The 19,057-nt window shown below is 40.9% G+C and overlaps 1 protein-coding gene across 1 annotated transcript; it reads right to left on the reverse strand.

The window, feature by feature from the left end:
• Positions 1-14,573: 14,573 nt before the first annotated feature.
• Positions 14,574-17,394, reverse strand: LOC307050297 (HMG box transcription factor BBX-like; the record flags this gene model as incomplete). The annotated part of the gene is given in 2 exon segments (XM_079700242.1): positions 14,574-14,667; positions 14,669-17,394. Coding segments are annotated over 2 exon segments (2,820 nt in total).
• Positions 17,395-19,057: the final 1,663 nt, after the last annotated feature.

A 19,057-nucleotide genomic window follows, 5' to 3' on the forward strand; every position in this document is an offset into this window, starting at 1 on the left:
TTGGAATGCACCCCACCCACCCTACTCTGTCAATATCACCTGCATCAGGGTGGCCAACTCTTCCGTGAAGCCCACCGCAATACCCCAAAGAAAGAGCTTCCGTTCTGGCCCCCACTTCCTTAGTTGAAAACTCTGGTAGCCAATTCACTGGGTCTGCTCTGGTTATACAACTGAAGCCTCCACGAGACAATCAGCTCCCTGACATAGGAGCTGAGTCCCATTCAGATTTAGATTCTTCATTACCCATAGCTGAGTCTATTAGATTTTAAATAAACATGTGAAATTAAATCTGCCTCTCTTAAGTTTATTTTTGTGGCCCCTGCAATTCTCTGCTTGTGCCAGAAAGGATATTAAAATAGCCCTGCAATTTTAATGAAGGTAGGTTTTACTCCTGGGTCTTACCACATTTAGGAAAGTGTATACATTTTGTACTTTCATGCAAAATTGTGCTTGGCACCGACCTGGTGGTCACGAAGGGAAGCAAGGGTGTTCTTCGATGAGAATTCTTGGGCAGCTGGGTCTAGTTCTGTCAGTGAACAGTATTCAAATGGAGGAATTGCTTTAGCTTGGAAAGTAGACCTCAGATATAGGAGGAATAGAGCAGAAGAAAAAGGAACTTATGAAAAACGGAATACAGAAGTGTAAAGGAAAGGTAAATTTCTATGACTGGCCCAGTCTTCTGGCTCTGTGTGTCCATGGATCATAACTGGGGAGTCATGGGAGTGCAGAGAGGGGGCAGGAACTTGCAACGGGGAGTCTGTGCTCTAGTTTTGGCTCTTCTGCTAATTAACTGAGCACCTGAGAAGCTCACTAAACATTTGTTGGTCTCTGTGGTCACATCTGAAATATGAACAGTTGGTCAATGCTTCTTAACCAGAGAAGAAAGCTAGAAAAATGGGGACGGGGGGGTAGGGGGTCTTGTTTAAAGACACGTGGCCAGGTGGGACACCCAGAAATGCGTATTTGCTGGGTTTGTGATGGGCCCCAAGTATGAGGTGCCTTTCTGATATTCAGTTCTGGTTAAGCATCAGTAAATCAGATGCTCTCTTAACATTCCTTCTAGCTCAAATATTCCCCGATTTCATGACTACCAGCCCCGTAGTGAATGCATGGTTAGGAGTCTACGTGTCTGGCAGACACTGCTGGGTGTACCCCTCTTCCTTTAAGAACAAAACCCAAAGTTTTTGCTCCGCACACGCCTCTCAGAATAACTATTACATTTCCCAGCTTTCCTTTGGGTATGTCCGTGGACTAAATTCTGGCCAAAGGGAAGTGGTGAGTGTAGGTTCTGGGAGCGCTCTTAAAAGACAGATGTGTGCCCTCTTGTTTCTTCTTGCTGACAGGCATGCATAGATGATAGTGGAAGATGGGCCAGCTGGGTCAGTGCCGGACATGGGAGCTGCCATAGAAGATGGGAGGGAACCAAGACAGTGTGGCCTGGGTCCAGGACACCAGGGAGTCGTGTCAGGAGGGAACTTCCTACCCCCAGGCTTCCTTTATGTGTGAGAGAAAGACATTATCATCTAGTTAAAGTAACTGCAATTTTGCTCTTACTCTTTCTTTCAGCCAAACCCATTTTAAACTAAAACAATATGGAGCATGAAAAAGACTTTACGGACTCCAGTTATGCTTCCCAATCTTCATGTCAGCACGAATTGGAATGTCTGTTTACTGTGGCTTCTTGTTTTCTACTTCTGTAAATGTAGTATGTTTATAAGATGGAGAATACTATTGTCTTTTACAGAGAGCACTTCTTTCACAGCCAGAAATTGATGGAGAGGTATCACAATTTTAGGAAGCACAGTTTTCTTTTTATGATTTTATCTTATTCTCTACAAACATATATTATTTCCTTAGCATATGCAATACATATATATATATATATATATATATATATATATATATATATATATATAATTTTTGCCCTCAAAAATGGTCAGTCACCATTAATTTTGTGTGAAATTTGGTAGGACCTGAACTACAGTGAAATACCAAGAACTGCCATTTAAATTACATATTATTGCTAATAATTGTTATGATTGGCAATAAGCAAACATGTGGTGTTGAGTTTTTTAAACGCTTCTACATTTTTTTTGAAAGTTTGGGCTTTGACAAGAGCTCATTAGGAAAAAACCTTTAATTCTTTTCCTTCTTATTTATACTTGAACAAAAATGCACACCTCCACACACCATATATGTATACAATAATGGAATTTGTTTCTTGTGAACTTGCATTTAGCCTGTGAAAATTACCTTTAATGACTTTGAAAGATATTGTGCTTTTTGCACATTTTAAGTTTCTGATGGGGGACAGGGATGAGGGGCAGTGATGGGAGGATGGTGAAAGAAAAATTATATATATACATACACATATATATATATATATATATATATATATATATATATATATAATTCAGAGCATAAGACCTGCAAAATTCTGGGATTAAAAGTCATGTGAATAATCGTTTCCATTTCCAAACCTCTCTTAATAAATAATGGTAAAATGCCACAGTAGATATTTCAGGCTATTTAATAAAACTCTCCTTCTCTGTCTCTCTGTCTCCTTTCTCTCATACACACACACACACACACACACAGCACACCCCAAAACAAACTCATTCTCACATACAGAATAGAAACTAAACCAAATCAAACCATAGAGAAAGATGATTGGGTGGGGAAAGGAAACGGGGACTCTTATGAAGAGCTCTCTCTGTTTACCTTCATTCCTCTCATCCGGGTCAGTGTAGATGGAAGCCAGAGTAAAGAGGGAAAAGATAACAAAAGCCAATAAAATGAATGCCATTTCCAGGTTGGTAAACGGAAGCTCCATGAAAGACCACAAACTTCTTCACCTGCAATACAAAGCAGACACTGGCTTAGTATACCCTGGTCCAGAGAGAACTTGTTGAGTAATTATTTATTGTAGAATGAGATTTACTAAGACTTTTTAAGATACTTCTGTGCACCTGGAACAACACACCTGGCACTAGCAGAAATGGAGGGTGCTCTCGTTTTTTGAAATTTGGCATCAGTCTTGGTGTAATTGAACTTATTCTTTGCTGTGTAGATTGGAGGAGAACATGGGAGTCTGAATGGCAGAGTCAATTTATGTTTTATGAGTTTTTTGGACAAAACCCTGGGAGTAAAGATAGAGTATATTTCATATCATGAAGGAAAAACTAATGTTGGTTTCTATCTCACTAACCACACCCAGGTTCAGAGTAATGTTCTTGTGCCTGAAGTTAGCCAGTGTTTGCCAACCAGGTGATAAATCTACAACTGAAGCAATTTTTAGTGAAGAAACCATAGTCTTCAGAGTAGCTGGATCAAACTCAACCCAAATAAAGATAAATGTGTTAACAATTCAACCATGAGAACTTCCAATCTCAGACTCGAAAAAGGAGAGCTCATGTGTCTAGAAAGGAAAGCATAGTTCCATTGGGGGGAAAGGATAACATCTAGTTGGAAATAACCTCTGTCTTTCTGTCTTTCAATGTTTACTACATAAATGTAAAATATTTAAAACACTGCAGACATATGTGGGAATGTTATCATTTTAAGAAGACCCAAAGAAAGACATTTCACATCTTTCCACTGCAACTCATTCCAAATTCCTTATTTACTGTCTATTTTAGGGAAATAACTTCTTGGGGTCTTTCACCTAAGGGTTCAGTCTCCTTTAAATATATTTTTTAAATGACTTCATCATACCCTGTAGTTGAGAGACAAGATTTGAGGTGGGAGTTAGGCTTGCTCTCTTTCCTAGTTGCAGTCTTCCAGTGTTGCTCTAGCAAAACAGAGGTGGGTGAGGGGATAATTAGTTCTTTAAAATCTGCTGGTTTTGAACAGATTTCTGATTCTTTTTTTTTTCTTTTGGACATACTTCTTACAATTGACAATAGTTTGGGGGATATTGATCAGAAGTCTGTAGCTTTTCGTAGGTTTGTAGGACAGAAAATTAGACATGGAATTTATGTGTCATAGGTATGCACATTTTAAGATATAAAGAATACTACCGGGGCTTCCCTGGTGGCGCAGTGGTTGAGAATCCGCCTGCCAATGCAGGGGACACGGGTTCGAGCCCTGGTCTGGGAAGATCCCACATGCCGTGGAGCAACTAGGCCCGTGAGCCACAACTACTGAGCCTGCGCGTCTGGAGCTTGTGCTCCGCAACAAGAGAGGCCGCGACCGTGAGAGGCCCGCGCACCGTGATGAAGAGAGGCCCACGCTCGCCGCAACTAGAGAAAGCCACGCACAGAAACGAAGACCCAACACAGCCAAAAATAAATTAATTAAATTAAAAAAAAAAAAAAGAATACTACCAAGGGGGTTAAGATGTATCTTGGAAATTTTTCACATCAGTGCACATTGGTCGAGCTTATTCTGGTTACTGGAAGCTGAGCATTCTAGAGTATGGCTCTACTGTCATTTAACCACTCATATTGATGGGAATTTGGGTTCCTTCTAATTTTTTGTCATTGCCAACAATGCAGCAGAAAATATTTCTTTGTAAATATAAATTTGCACACAGGTACACATATCTCTAGGAAAGATTTATAGAAGTAGAACTGCTGGATGTATAAACTTTTGAAATGTTCCTTCACAAATTTCCCTGAAATTTACAACCTTATCAGTACTATATGTAAAGAACTGGTTCCCAAATCCTTCCTCAACACTCCCTCTTTCGGTTTTCCCCCCCAATTTGAAGTTAAAAATACTATCTCATGTTTAAATTGGCTTTTCCCTGATTTCTAGTGAGGTTGAACATTTTTTTATGTGTTGATTTATTATTTATACAGTTTGCTCTGTGAATAACTTGTCTTTATCTTTTGCCCAGTTTTAAACTGGGCATTTGTAATTTTCTCACTGATTTGTAGACACTCATTATAAACTTTGGATAAAAAATTCCTTTCAGGGCTTCCCTGGTGGCGCAGTGGTTGAGAGTCCGCCTGCCGATGCAGGGGACGCGGGTTCGTCCCTAGGTGAAGTAGGTGAAGCTTCCTTGCCCAGTCAAGATTTCTGTTGGGCTACATGTTTTTCTACAGTGACTGATTTCTGTTCTTATTTGGACTCATATTTGCAAAGAAGCACTATATGTTATGTTTCAACTTTAAATTTTAAAATACATCATATGGTCCAGAACAAAAGCAATGTTCTTAAGTACCTCTGAATGGTCAAAGGTAGATGATCTATGTAAATTCAGTTAGGGATCAAAAGAGCCAGACTTCTTCCAGTGAGAAGAACTGAACTGACAGTCTTTGAAAATCTTTCTCTGGAGACTTCTTACAGTAACAGGGAAAAATGTGGGTTCTTGGTCAGTTTCTCAATAAATACAATTTCCTGAAATATCTCAGGGCTTTGTCATACCTTATACCCTTTTCAACAAAGAAAGTTGTCTTAACTATTCCCTTATAAAAAGGCATAGAGTAAGAGAATTGAGAATGTTAATTACAAATGAGATAGTGGATTTACAAACTATTAAGAGCTGCAGAACTCTTGCAATACTAAAATATTCTGAGTTTTTTTGTTTTGTTTTGTTTTGTTTGCGGTACGCAGGCCTCTCACTGCTGTGGCCTCTCCTGTTGTGGAGCACGGGCTCCAGACGCGTAGGCTCAGCAGCCATGGCTCACGGGCCCAGCCACTCCACGGCATGTAGGATCTTCCCGGACCGGGGCACGAACCCGCGTCCCCTGCATCAGCAGGTGGGCTCTCAACCACTGCGCCACCAGGGAAGCCAAATATTCTGATTTTTTATTAAATATTTTTTATTCAGTTTTAAGATCACAGTTAAAGTACTTTAGCATGTTATACACATGACTTACATGTGCAAGTTTTAGAAATATCAAATTAAGTATAAGACTTTGAGGAAAGAAATTATATAAACGTGTAGATTGACTTTTACGACACATACATCTAAGAAAGCAATAATTCTGTTGTACCATTAAGTGGAAATCATTTATTACATGGCATGTTTACCCCAGCTCTAAAGAGAACCAAGCCAATTTCTGAAAGCAAGAAAAATGAGCCATTCGGTCATGCTGAAACCTGTCAATAGACTTAAGACCTGGGGGTCAAATGAATCTGTGGTTAATTTATAATAGGTAAGTAAGCAATTCAAACCTATGGGAAAAGTTCATAATCTGGTAATGTGGACTCTCAGGTGGTTTTTATTCCTTTTCGACAGATTCCTGAGAGCAAGCCATGAATGCTAAGGAAATGAGAAACATGTTGCCGAGCATGTGCTGAGCTCCAGATCACAAACCTCCCCCACCCCAGTTCTGCCGCTACGAGCTGAGGCACTAAAGTGAGGTGTCAGTGGACGTGAGCACTCCCCTGAGGCCGCCAGGGCAGGTCATGGTTAGTCCACCAAACGCGTGCCTCTGTGATTTAGGTTAGAGCTTGTGAGGTCAGACGTGTGGTGCGGTGCAGTGGGAGGGTGTGGAGGCATGGAATTAGGTCCTTGCTCCTCGGTAACCAGTTCTGGCCCAAGTTATTAGAAAATCTCTGGAAAGAGTAGTAATGTTCACAATAACTAATTCTGTGCATAAAGATCAACTTAAGGAATTGACAAACCATTAGCCAGACTCATCAAGAAAAAAAGGGAGAAGACTCAAATCAATAGAATTAGAAATGAAAAAGGAGAAGTAACAACTGACGCTGCAGAAATACAAAAGATCATGAGAGATTACTACAAGCAACTCTATGCCAATAAAATGGACAACCTGGAAGAAATGGACAAATTCTTAGAAATGCACAACCTGCCAAGACTGAATCAGGAAGAAATAGAAAATATGAATAGACCAATCACAAGCCCTGAAATTGAAACTGGGATTAAAAATCTTCCAACAAACAAAAGCCCAGGACCAGATGGCTTCACAGGCAAATTCGATCAAACATTTAGAGAAGAGCTAACACCCATCCTTCTCAAACTCTTCCAAACAATTTCAGAGGAAGGAACACTCCCAAACTCATTCTACGAGGTCACCATCACCTTGATACCAAAACCAGGCAAGGATGTCACAAAGAAAGAAAACTACAGGCCAATATCACTGATGAACATACATGCAAAAATCCTCAACAAAATACCAGGAAACAGAATCCAACAGCACATTAAAAGGATCATACACCATGATCAAGTGGGGTTTATTCCAGGAATGCAAGGATTACTCAATATACGCAAATCAATCAATGTGATACACCATATTAACAAACTGAAGAAGAAAAACCATATGATCATCTCAACAGATGCAGAGAAAGCTTTTGACAAAATTCAACACCCATTTATGATAAAAACCCTGCAGAAAGTAGGCATAGAGGGAACTTTCCTCAACCTAATAAAGGCCATATATGACAAACCCACAGCCAACATTGTCCTCAATGGTGGAAAACTGAAACCATTTCCACTAAGATCAAGAACAAGACAAGGTTGCCCACTCTCACCACTCTTATTCAACCTAGTTTTGGAAGTTTGAGCCACAGCAATCAGAGAAGAAAAGGAAATAAAAGGAATCCAAATCGGAAAAGAAGAAGTAAAGCTGTCACTGTTTGCAGGTGACATGATACTATACATAGAGAATCCTAAAGATGCTACCAGAAAACTACTAGAGCTAATCAATGAATTTGGTAAAGTAGCAGGATACAAAATTAATGCACAGAAATCTCTGGCATTCCTGTACACTAACGATGAAACATCTGAAAATGAAATCAAGAAAACACTCCCATTTACCATTGCAACAAAAAGAATAAAATATCTAGGAATAAACCTACCTAAGGAGACAAAAGACCTGTATGCAGAAAATTATAAGACACTGATGAAAGAAATTAAAGATGATACAAATAGATGGAGAGATATACCATGCTTCTGGATTGGAAGAATCAATATTGTGAAAATGACTCTACTACCCAAAGCAATCTACAGATTCAATGCAATCCCTATCAAACTACCACTGGCATTTTTCACAGAACTAGAACAAAAAATTTCAAAATTTGTTTGGAAAAAAAAAAGACCCCGAATAGCCAAAGCAATCTTGAGAACGAAAAACGGAGCTGGAGGAATCAGGCTCCCTGACTTCAGACTATACTACAAAGCTACAGTAAACAAGACAGTGTGGTACTGGCACAGAAACAGAAAGATAGATCAATGCAACAGGATAGAAAGCCCAGAGATCAACCCACGCACATATGGTCAACTTATCTTTGATAAAGGAGGCAGGAATGTACAGTGGAGAAAGGACAGCCTCTTCAATAAGTGGTGCTGGGAAAACTGGACAGGGACATGTAAAAGTATGAGATTAGATCATTCCCTAACACCATACACAAAAATAAGCTCAAAATGGATTAAAGACCTAAATGGAAGGCCAGAAACTATCAAACTCTTAGAGGAAAACATAGGCAGAACACTCTATGACATAAATCACAGCAAGATCCTTTTGGACCCACCTCCTAGAGAAATGGAAATAAAAACAAAGATAAACAAATGGGACCTAATGAAACTTCAAAGCTTTTGCACAGCAAAGGAAACCATAAACAAGACCAAAAGACAACCCTCAGAATGGGAGAAAATATTTGCAAATGAAGCAACTGACAAAGGGTTAATCTCCACAATTTATAAGCAGCTCATGCGGCTCAATAGCAAAAAAACAAACAACCCAATCCAAAAATGGGCAGAAGACTTAAATAGGCATTTCTCCACAGAAGATATACAGACTGCCAACAAACACATGAAAGAATGCTCAACATCATTAATCATTAGAGAAATGCAAATCAAAACTACAATGAGATATCATCTCACTCCAGTCAGAATGGCCATCATCAAGAAATCTAGAAACAATAAATGCTGGAGAGGGTGTGGAGAAAAGGGAACACTCTTGCACTGCTGGTGGGAATGTGAATTGGTACAGCCACTATGGAGAACAGTATGGAGGTTCCTTAAAAAACTAAAAATAGAACTACCATATGACCCAGCAATCCCACTACGAGGCATATACCCTGAGAAAACCATAATTCAAAAAGAGACATGTACCAAAAGGTTCATTGCAGCTCTATTCACAATAGCCCGGAGATAGAAACAACCTAAGTGTCCATCATCCGATGAATGGATAAAGAAGATGTGGCACATATATACAATGGAATATTACTCAGCCATAAAAAGAAACGAAACTGAGCTATTTGTAATGAGGTGGAGAGACCTAGAGTCTGTCATACAGAGTGAAGTGAGTCAGAAAGAGAAAGACAAATACCGTATGCTAACACATATATATGGAATTTTTAAAAAAATGTCATGAAGAACCTAGGGGTAAAACGGGCATAAAGACACAGACCTACTTGAGAATGGACTTGAGGATATGGGGAGGAGGAAGGGTAAGCTGTGACAAAGCGAAAGAGAGGCATGGACATATATACACTACCAAACGTAAGGTAGATAGATAGTGGGAAGCAGCCGCAGAGCACAGGGAGATCAGCTCGGTGCTTTGTGACCGCCTGGAGGGGTGGGATGGGGAGGGTGGGAGGGAGGGAGATGCATGAGGGAAGGGATGTGGGAACAGAGGTACATGTATGACTGATTCACTTTGTTATTAAGCAGAAACTAATAAAAAAATTAAAAAATAAATAAATAAATAAATAAAAAGATCAACTTCAGGGCAGGAACAATTTTGACCACTGACTGCAACAAGGAAACAGTGGCCACTGAACTTCTAAGTAGAAGGTTTCCTCTTTTCCGTTATTAGCAAAAATCATACCACCGCAAATAAAATTTGGCCAGGAGAGGAAACTTTTTGTATGTGTGAAGAAAATGTATATTGATATTTTTAAGGAAAGCGTAGCACAAACAGATGGAGGTGTATGAGGGGAATCAAATGTACTTGTCTTGTTGTTCACTCTTTTGCTGCTTCTTTTTCTAAAATGTAAGATAGTGTCCCCAGTGAAAAGGACAAGGTCATTTAATACGGGGTATAATCAACTTCACTATCACTTCCAAACTATATAAAAGCAAAGCAGTCCATCAGACTCTGAATACATCACCAGACATATCTGGTAAGATGAACTGAACCACTGTTTCTTTTTTTATTGTAAGTATGATGTTAGTCAATCTAAATAAGATAACTGTAAAATTAAAAATCCCCAAACTCAAATAAACACAAAATCCAAATCTAATTCTTTGGGAATGCTTGTATAAATAAAAGCAACACCTAATTAACAATTAGTACACTCTTTATAAGGTGCAAAACAAGATCCTATGTGGGGAAAGCTAAATTTTAATTCCCACCTAACAGTCACTCTGAATACTTTATAGGTCAACTGTAATAAGAGCATTTGCTTCTACTGCCCATTTTCAGCAATACATTGTTCTCTCTGGAGAAGGTGGTTTGGGAAGTCAAAACACTGCAGTGGAAAACAGTGGCACTGACGGTAGAAGCAAAAAAAGACAAACCTTTGAAACAGGACTTACTGAAATTAACCGTTAAAGCCGAGGTAGCCCATTAGGATTGGCCTTATCTGAGGGCTCTGTGGAGCAGTGCAATCAAAGGTGAACCTTCTCACAGCATCCCGTACACCCCGACTTTCCCTTTACAAATGAGGACTCCAGGCCTTGCACGACTTCCTTCCTTTTCCCCCAAGAAGCGGCGATGCTTCCCCTTTGCTCTATGGATGCTGGCCTCCAGCCTCCAGCTGCTGGTCTCCAGAACACTTAGGATTCATACAGTACTTTAGCAGGCAGCATGGTCCCACTGCTTCACATTAATGCCAAATGCCAAACTTGGAACAGAGTTACTTGATATTCCCCATCCCTCCCCCGGAACTGGATAAACAAAACATGTCATTCAGTTTTCAGCTTACTCCTAGTGCTGTATTGATTTATAACCTGCTTGAGATTTTACATAGGTGCAAACATTTGCAGAGGAGGAGCCGAGGACTACAGAGTGCAAACAAAATTTTCTATGACTCAGGCAGAGTAGCATCTGACTTGATAAGAGAGTGACAGGGATTACACAAGTTGGATTCTAAATAACCAGACCCGTTCAGATGCTCCTTTTTGTTCATAGTGTTCCATCCCTTTTTTTCTCTGCAGCAGTTTGAATGGCAGGAACTATAATAACAGTGACAACGTGGGAATGAGTTCAGCATGGCTTTGAGGGGGCGCTGGTAGAAAGCTCATCTGACGGATTAAATAAATATATTTTCGGGGGGGAAAAGACTGTCAGAATTACAATGGTATGATATATCCTTTTAAAAAAGAGGGCTTTCAAGAATTCACCATTTTGATCTAAAATCTGGGACCTAACCTAGTTTGGGGATAAGAACCTGTGTCTTCAAAGTGGCTGTGGGACCTTTTGCCTTTTCCTGGCCTCATTACAGTTATCCAAACAAATAAACACTTAAGAAGGGCGTCTTACAGTATTTTCTCTCTTTCACTCAGCTTCTTAGAGCTGCCGCTTCACTAACTATAATATACTCTACACACTTCAAAACTACATAGGAAAATACCCAGAATAACTAAATAAATAAAAGGCTAAAGAAAACTGGAACAGTACTGTGTCTCCATCTGAGACTAAATCATCCACTTCCAGCAACGCACAGAAGGGCTAGGACAATTTTGTTCAAAAGATTTATACACAGGTTTGAATCTAGAAATTAAGGTAAAAGCATAAATATTGAGAATTTCAACTAGATTCAGAATGGTTTCAGAAAGATATGATACAACAATTTAGAATAAAACAAAAGCAGAAGAGCATCATATTTTGGTTTGCTTGAGATATACATAAGGTGCAACAACTTTTTCTCCTGAGGATGCTTGTGGGACAAATGTTAGTGTAGATGGTGTTTGCTGGCAGATGAAGGTACACACCATAGCAATAGGATTTTCCAAAATAAAAAAGAATGAGAGAAGTGAAATGAAAATGATAAATGGGGGAGGGTACTACATGTTGGTCTGCAATATGTGTGCTCACAAATGTTGTTACCTGAAAATACCAACACCCCTCTCCAGTGGATTCAGGGCATGAGAAAAGCACTATTTTTGAAATCAAGACATTACTCAGAGAAATGACAAGGTGAGTGTCGAAAAGACTATAAAGCTTTGCAGGATTTCTGCTACTCTCAGTGCCTAACCGCTTAAAAATTAAGCATGTCTACAAAAAGGTGGGTTGTTTTTCTTTTTCTAAAGTATCTGAAAACAGTCGTATCCAGTAGGTTGCCCTCCACCCCGACCCCTGCCTAAGGGAAAAGCCACTGAGGTTTAGGAAAAGCACATCAAGTAAGATATATTAATCACATAGAAAAAAGTCATCTTTTGTTTTGCTTCTTTTTAAAAAGGGTCCCATGAATATACAGCACTCTGTTAAGGAACTCTAGTGAAACGTAATCAGAGGACTGGAGGAGAGGGCACTGGCAAAAATAGACCTATTCTAACATGTTCTAGAGAATAACAAGTTAGTGCCACTGTCAAGGTGCATGTTCTGCACCAAACAATTTTTGTTGTTGATTTTATTTTTTTTTTTGGATTTTAGCTAATTATAAGTTTTAAATCACTGCTAGCAAGTGGTCCAGAAACTCCAACAGCCACCAACACTGGGACCCAGCAATTTTCAAACATTCACTTTGTGTTTCGAAATTTAGAAAATATTAATACAACAGCATCATAGTAAAAATATCATGCTAAAATCTGGGGTTGCTCACCTGATTTATTTCTGTGTGAATGGGGCTAAGCTTCTGCCTCTGATTAACCTTGCTTACTAATTCCTTCTTCCTCCATGCCCACAAGGAATATGCATTTTTGAGGACACCGTTCCAATGCCCTGATGCCCTCTTTACCTGCTTTGAAAAAATAAAGAGCCCAAATCTCTCTGTTCTTTTTCAATTCTGTTAGTATGTTGTACAGGTTTTCCCGCACCGAAACTGAAGTAACATCTACAACCGCGAAAAGCTAAACCTAGTCAGTACTAATAGAGGCATTTTTTTGTATGGCTATTAGGTCAAATTACGATTAGAAAAAAAATCATCATTACAATTCAGTCAAGTATAAATAAGATAGCTAGATAAAACCTTGTAAACTGTCACCATTTAGAGATCTAATTCAAAAGTTTCCAACTTGAACTAACACTATCAAAATTCCGCCACTTTGAAAACCAGTAAAAATTATTGCTGGAATCCAATAATTAAAATTTGGTAGTTTGTGCTGTGATGCAAGAGTGGGGAAATACTTTGTGCTATGGAACAAATACCCGGTAAAATCTGTAGCCGCCGACTAATTTTGATTTATCACTTTGCATCTGTTGCTAAGAAACAAGATACTGTGAACGTCAGGTGGTGGAGTCAATATGTTGAATGTTCTAAGCCAGTTATTCCAGATGCACTGGAATATGTATAGTTGGTTTTATGTTCAAAAGCAACAAAACATGAAAAGGAAACAGGAAACTTGCAGGTGGATCTATAACTGCGAGTCCCACTCTGGTCAGGCACACCTCCCTCATCAATACCTCCGTAACCACAAAAACTCAAAATGGCTCTAAAAACCTGCAGTGCCAATTAGGCTGTGCATAGCAATTGCTACCCGTCCAGTCTGTCTGGGATGCATGTAAAAGGGCTGTAGCTCAAAGACCACACAAAGTGAGTGTGTCTTCAATGTGTTCTCAATAGTGAAGTAATACTAAGGTCACTTCTGAATACTATGTTTCTTTTTTTGTCTGTATGAACGATCCATTGGTCACTCAGACCCTTGTGTAAAAATAAAAGAATCCTCAAGGCATGAAAACATCAGTAATCTGTAATCTGCTGGACTCTTCCCCTGTCTGGGAAAATATTCGCCACAATTGGACCCAAGCAAATTCTTCTTGGTCACTCAAGGCTAAGAAACAAATTCTGCTGTAAGAACTGTAATTTTTCTTCTTCTCTCTCTTTCTCTTTTGGCCAGCAAACTACCACTCTGGTGGCAAATATAAAAGTGCAGAATAGATGGACCACAAGGCCGAGCATACACCGCTAACACTGGTACATCTGCCTGCCCGTGCTGTTTGGGAGTCTCTGGAAGAGGCTTTTTAATATTATTCTAAAATATAAATGTAGGTATAACCTATTATATAAACCATCTTAGAACATAAACCTCCATGTACAAAAAAGACTAAGAATATCTAATAATAACTAGTGCAGTGTGTCAGTTTTTGTTTTTTTGTTTTTTGTTTTTGTTTGGAAAGAATAACTAGGTAATATATGAAACTAGTTTCACACTCTCTGGTTGGTAAAAGAGATGCTGGATGAGCTACAGTAAAGGCAGCCTTTTACCAAGTTACCACCTATTACCATCAAAAGCCTTCAATAGAAAGCAAAGCTCTAGGATCATCCCATTTCTGCTCATTATCAGACAGACAACATCACCCTCAAAGACTCTGGGTTCTGAAAGAACAAACTGGCCCAGGGTGCCAACTTCTGCTTCAAGTGAATCTGGGCCGTGTAGGGCAACAAGCACTTGTTTGCTGTCTATAGTTTCCACCACATGGACTCACTAGCATCTCTCAATAAAGACAAGGCTAGGGTAGTAGGTAAAGCACAATGTTTTACAATTAAAGGGCGCTTCACTGGTCAGCGCAAGAAATAAGTACAGGAGTCTGGGGCATTTCTTTTGGCTGTCCGTCATGGGTGAGCGGAGTGGATCTCTGACTTCTATGCATTTTCCACGGCAGCCACTCCGGCCAGCGCAGCGAGGCTGAAGAACGCAGACACGGCGGGCATCTCCGGGGTGCTGCTCCGCGTCTCCGTGGCCTCTTGGTTGTGTGAGCATTCGTCATTGCAGCCTGTCTCGGTCACCTTAACGAGACTCCTCTGCAGTTGTTCCTTTGGTTTGTCATCCAAAGTACCTCCTGCTGGTGATACCCGGCCATCTGCTGTCCTGACAAGGTGTGTGATCTTGGTTTTCCTTGCTTTTCTCTTTTGACTGCCCACCAAGGGTTCTTGCACTGTTGTTGGCTCTGGAGTGTTGGGAATGGATGGGGCATTTTTAACCTTATAAGCAGGCTCTGTGGTGTTTCTGTCTTCTGAAAATATGGCTTCTGTAGGGTGAATGGCAGCCAAGAAGAGTTGCTTGTTTGACCATTTATCCCCACTTCCTTTTTCCGGACCATTACGCTTCTCCTTTTTGTGCTTGTATTTGCTGACAATTTTGTGGAATAAGTTCTTTTTCTGAGACTGGAAAGGACCTTTGCTGGTTTGGGTCGGTTCTGAGGACATATGTCCAGTCTTCTTCTTTTTTCTTGGGACAGGTACACATTTCTCGTCAAATGTAACAGGACTATACTGAGGGAGGCTGTGGAATTTCTTTTCACATTCTTCACACAGCTTTGCTGAGCCAAGGAGAGAGTCTTCCTTTGCCTTTGTCTTCTTGAACTTCTTGCTTCCACTGGTCCCACTCTGGTGAAATGTCCAGCTTTCTTCATGCCAACACTCTTCATGATCAGAGGACTTTCCTTTTCCTGACCTTCGTTTCCCTCTGCCAACATTAGCTCGCAGAGACGTGAGCATACCCTCAGACACCAGGGTTTTATAAAGAGCACCTTTGCAAGACCTCTCAGATTTCCGGGAGCCACAAGTCTCTATTTTTCTGTGACACTCACTGTCCTCAGGCTTGGCCTGTCCCGATAGACTGGGTGGTAATGCAGCCTCCGTAGGGGTCAAAGGTTCTGCTTTTATACCCTCTGGTACCTCACCAGAAATGTTCTTGCTGGCAGAAATACTGATAAAATCTTGAGGTCTTGACTCTTGGCTGGTGTCTGAGGATTTCTCCTTTGACATTTTCTTCTCTCTTGATTTCACTTTCTTCTTTGGTGGCTTGGCATCCAAAATGCTTCCCTTGCCACTCGAGGATGTATGGACCTTCTTGCGAGGGGTATCTCCAAGCTTCTCGATGCCCCAGTCTCCCTTTGCAACAGCTTCAATGGTGTACATGACACTCTCGATATCAGATTCCGAGGACTGCCTCTTTTGGCAAGTCTGCTTGGGTGTGGATTTATCATTTCCATGTCGATCCATTTTGTTTTTCTTCTTTTTCTTTTTTAGCTTGTCTGGTTTGCTTAATGCTGTGGGATCCTCGATGATCCTAATGCCATGAGGATGGCACATGGGATCCTTTCTACTGGGAACATCGCTTATTATTATCTTGCTACTGCCAGAGTAAGAAAAATCAGGGAAGTGACTACATTTTTGATCTTCCTCTAATTCTTCCTTTTTAATTGCTTTAGGATCTTCCATTTTTATACCCATTATATCATCCATTCGCAGCTCCTCAAAATTACTTAATTCCTTAGAATCTCTTACATTTTCCTTAGCTGATGTTTCAAATTCTGCTTCTTTCTGGAACCTGGCTTCATCGATTTTCTCCATTTTCATTTCTCTTTCTTCCTTGCCCTTCTCCAATTCTTGAATTCTTCCGCCATCTGATTCTTTGGCTTTTATTAGCTTTGATTCTTCCATTTTCACCCCCTCTGATGCCAGGCACATCTCTGCCAGTTGAAAGAGGGCAGACTTTCCACAGCGTTTTACAGGTTCAGCACCGCCCAACTGTGAAGTCTTCGAACAAATCTCTGCAAACTGAAACAAGGCTGATGCTTGACATTGTTTTGACGCAACATCAGGGTGGGAGGTACCTGAAGATATCTCGGCAAACTGAAATAATGGTGACTTCTGACGCAATTCAGAGGATTCTGAAACATCAGGCCTGCAAGTGCCAGAGGATATCTCTGGTGTCCCAAGAACATGTTCTGCAGCTAAAAGCAGCATGCTCAGGCCTCCCATTTGAGTAGGATCAGCCATCCCAAAGTTAAGCTGAGGCATTTCTTCAGGCTTTGTTTTCTTGGGGCTTGGCAAGGCTCTTGAAGAGTCAGATGGGAAGGCCCATAGTTTCTCCCGTGGATTGACAGTGGATGTTGGGGATTTCACAGGCTTGTTTGTGGTAGCACACCATTTGTAGCCAGGATTTGCTTTCATAAATGCATGTTTATACTCCTTGGCCATGTCTGTGTATTTCTGCTTTTCCTTTGGATCGAGAACAGCCCACCAATCAGCTAGTATCTTGGTAGCACCTCGGTTATCAAGCCTGGGGTGTTCCTGACGTACGAGAGAGCGATGACGTTTGCAAAATAAGAGAAATGCATTCATTGGTCTCCGGGCTCGCTGTTCTGGTGATTCATCATCTTCAGTTTCACCATCTTGCTCTAGACCAGCGGCCCCAAGAAGTTGAACCTTATCAATATCCTCCTCTTCGTCTTCCTCTTCTTCCTCTTCTGAAAAGTCAAGAAGTTGCTTTGCTAGCAATGGATGCCACTGAAGGCACTTTCGTTTTGGTCCTTTTCCAGCTCCTTCTCCTTCTGCGGAATAATCTTTATTTCTATTACCGCCTTTCATTACTCTGACCGGTCAAGTCAAGACTTTCCATCGTGATTTCAATGGAACATCAGAACTTCCAGCTTCTGTGATGCAGCAGAATTCCAGGAAGGCAAACGGAAAGTACACAGGGAGGAAGATGAACTGCGGCAAAGCCTGTGTCATATGATACTGACTTCGCGGGTTCGCCGGGCGCGAGGGCGTGTGTGTGGCTCGCCCTCAGCGGCCAGTCAGGGGTTCTCTATGGGAAAGTGGAGAGAGAGGAGCTCGCGGAGCCGCTCTGCCTCCGCTTCACTGCACACTCCAATATTCTGATTTTTAAAGAGTGACTCTCATAACCAATAAGGACCTACTCTATGGCACAGGGAACTATACTCAATATTTGGTAATAACCTATAATGGAAAAGAATCTGAAGAAGAATATATATATATGAATCACTGTGCTGTACACCTAAAACTAACACAACATTGTAAATCAACTATACTTCAACTAAAAATGATTAATTAACCTAATTAAATACAATTTCTTCCCTAAAAAAATAAGAATGACTCTCAACTCTTCTAAACATATAAACTATTTTCTTAAACCTTAATCCACCCACTCCTGACACGTTAGGACCTGAGGCAAGACTGCGCTGTGCTGGAGGCTGAGGCCCTGCCCTCCAGCTCTGGGTCTGCCCCGTGTCCTGTAGGGCCTTGCTTACGGGACGGAACGTGGACGCCCAGCCACGTAGCCAAGCTCCCGCCTCCCCTGCTGCACACAGATGAGCTTGGCCCCCTGGGGCCTGCAAGTGTCACATCTGTGGCTGGGCTCGTCTTCTAGACCATGGTCGTCACCTGGAAGCTTCTTAGAAATGCAGAATCTCAGCTCCTACCCAGACCTACTGAACAGTAGTCTACTTTTTCATAAAATCTCTAGGTGACTTATGTGCAAGTTAGAGCTTGAGAGCCTTTGCTCTCACGTGGGAGGCTGAGGTCAGAGGCACCCATCTCTTACGTTTAAGAGACTCCCTGTTAAAATGCTTTGTTCGTCTTCTGACCTCTGAAGGACTTGAGAAGATTCTGGCCAATGATCAGTTCTGTTCAATTCCTTCTTGGACTTAAGGTACATTCCAAACTATAGCTGATTTTTCCTCTTATACATTTAATTGTTTTCGGTCAGGTAATTTTCCTTAAGCTGTTTTCTTAGTTGGAATGCACCCCACCCACCCTACTCTGTCAATATCACCTGCATCAGGGTGGCCAACTCTTCCGTGAAGCCCACCGCAATACCCCAAAGAAAGAGCTTCCGTTCTGGCCCCCACTTCCTTAGTTGAAAACTTTGGTAGCCAATTCACTGGGTCTGCTCTGGTTATACAACTGAAGCCTCCACGAGACAATCAGCTCCCTGACATAGGAGCTGAGTCCCATTCAGATTTAGATTCTTCATTACCCATAGCTGAGTCTATTAGATTTTAAATAAACATGTGAAATTAAATCTGCCTCTCTTAAGTTTATTTTTGTGGCCCCTGCAATTCTCTGCTTGTGCCAGAAAGGAGATTAAAATAGCCCTGCAATTTTAATGAAGGTAGGTTTTACTCCTGGGTCTTACCACATTTAGGAAAGTGTATACATTTTGTACTTTTATGCAAAATTGTGCTTGGCACCGACCTGGTGGTCACGAAGGGAAGCAAGGGTGTTCTTC

The sequence above is a fragment of the Hyperoodon ampullatus genome, assembly GCF_949752795.1.
Source record: "Hyperoodon ampullatus genome assembly, chromosome: 1".
Taxonomy (NCBI): Eukaryota; Metazoa; Chordata; class Mammalia; order Artiodactyla; family Ziphiidae; genus Hyperoodon; species Hyperoodon ampullatus.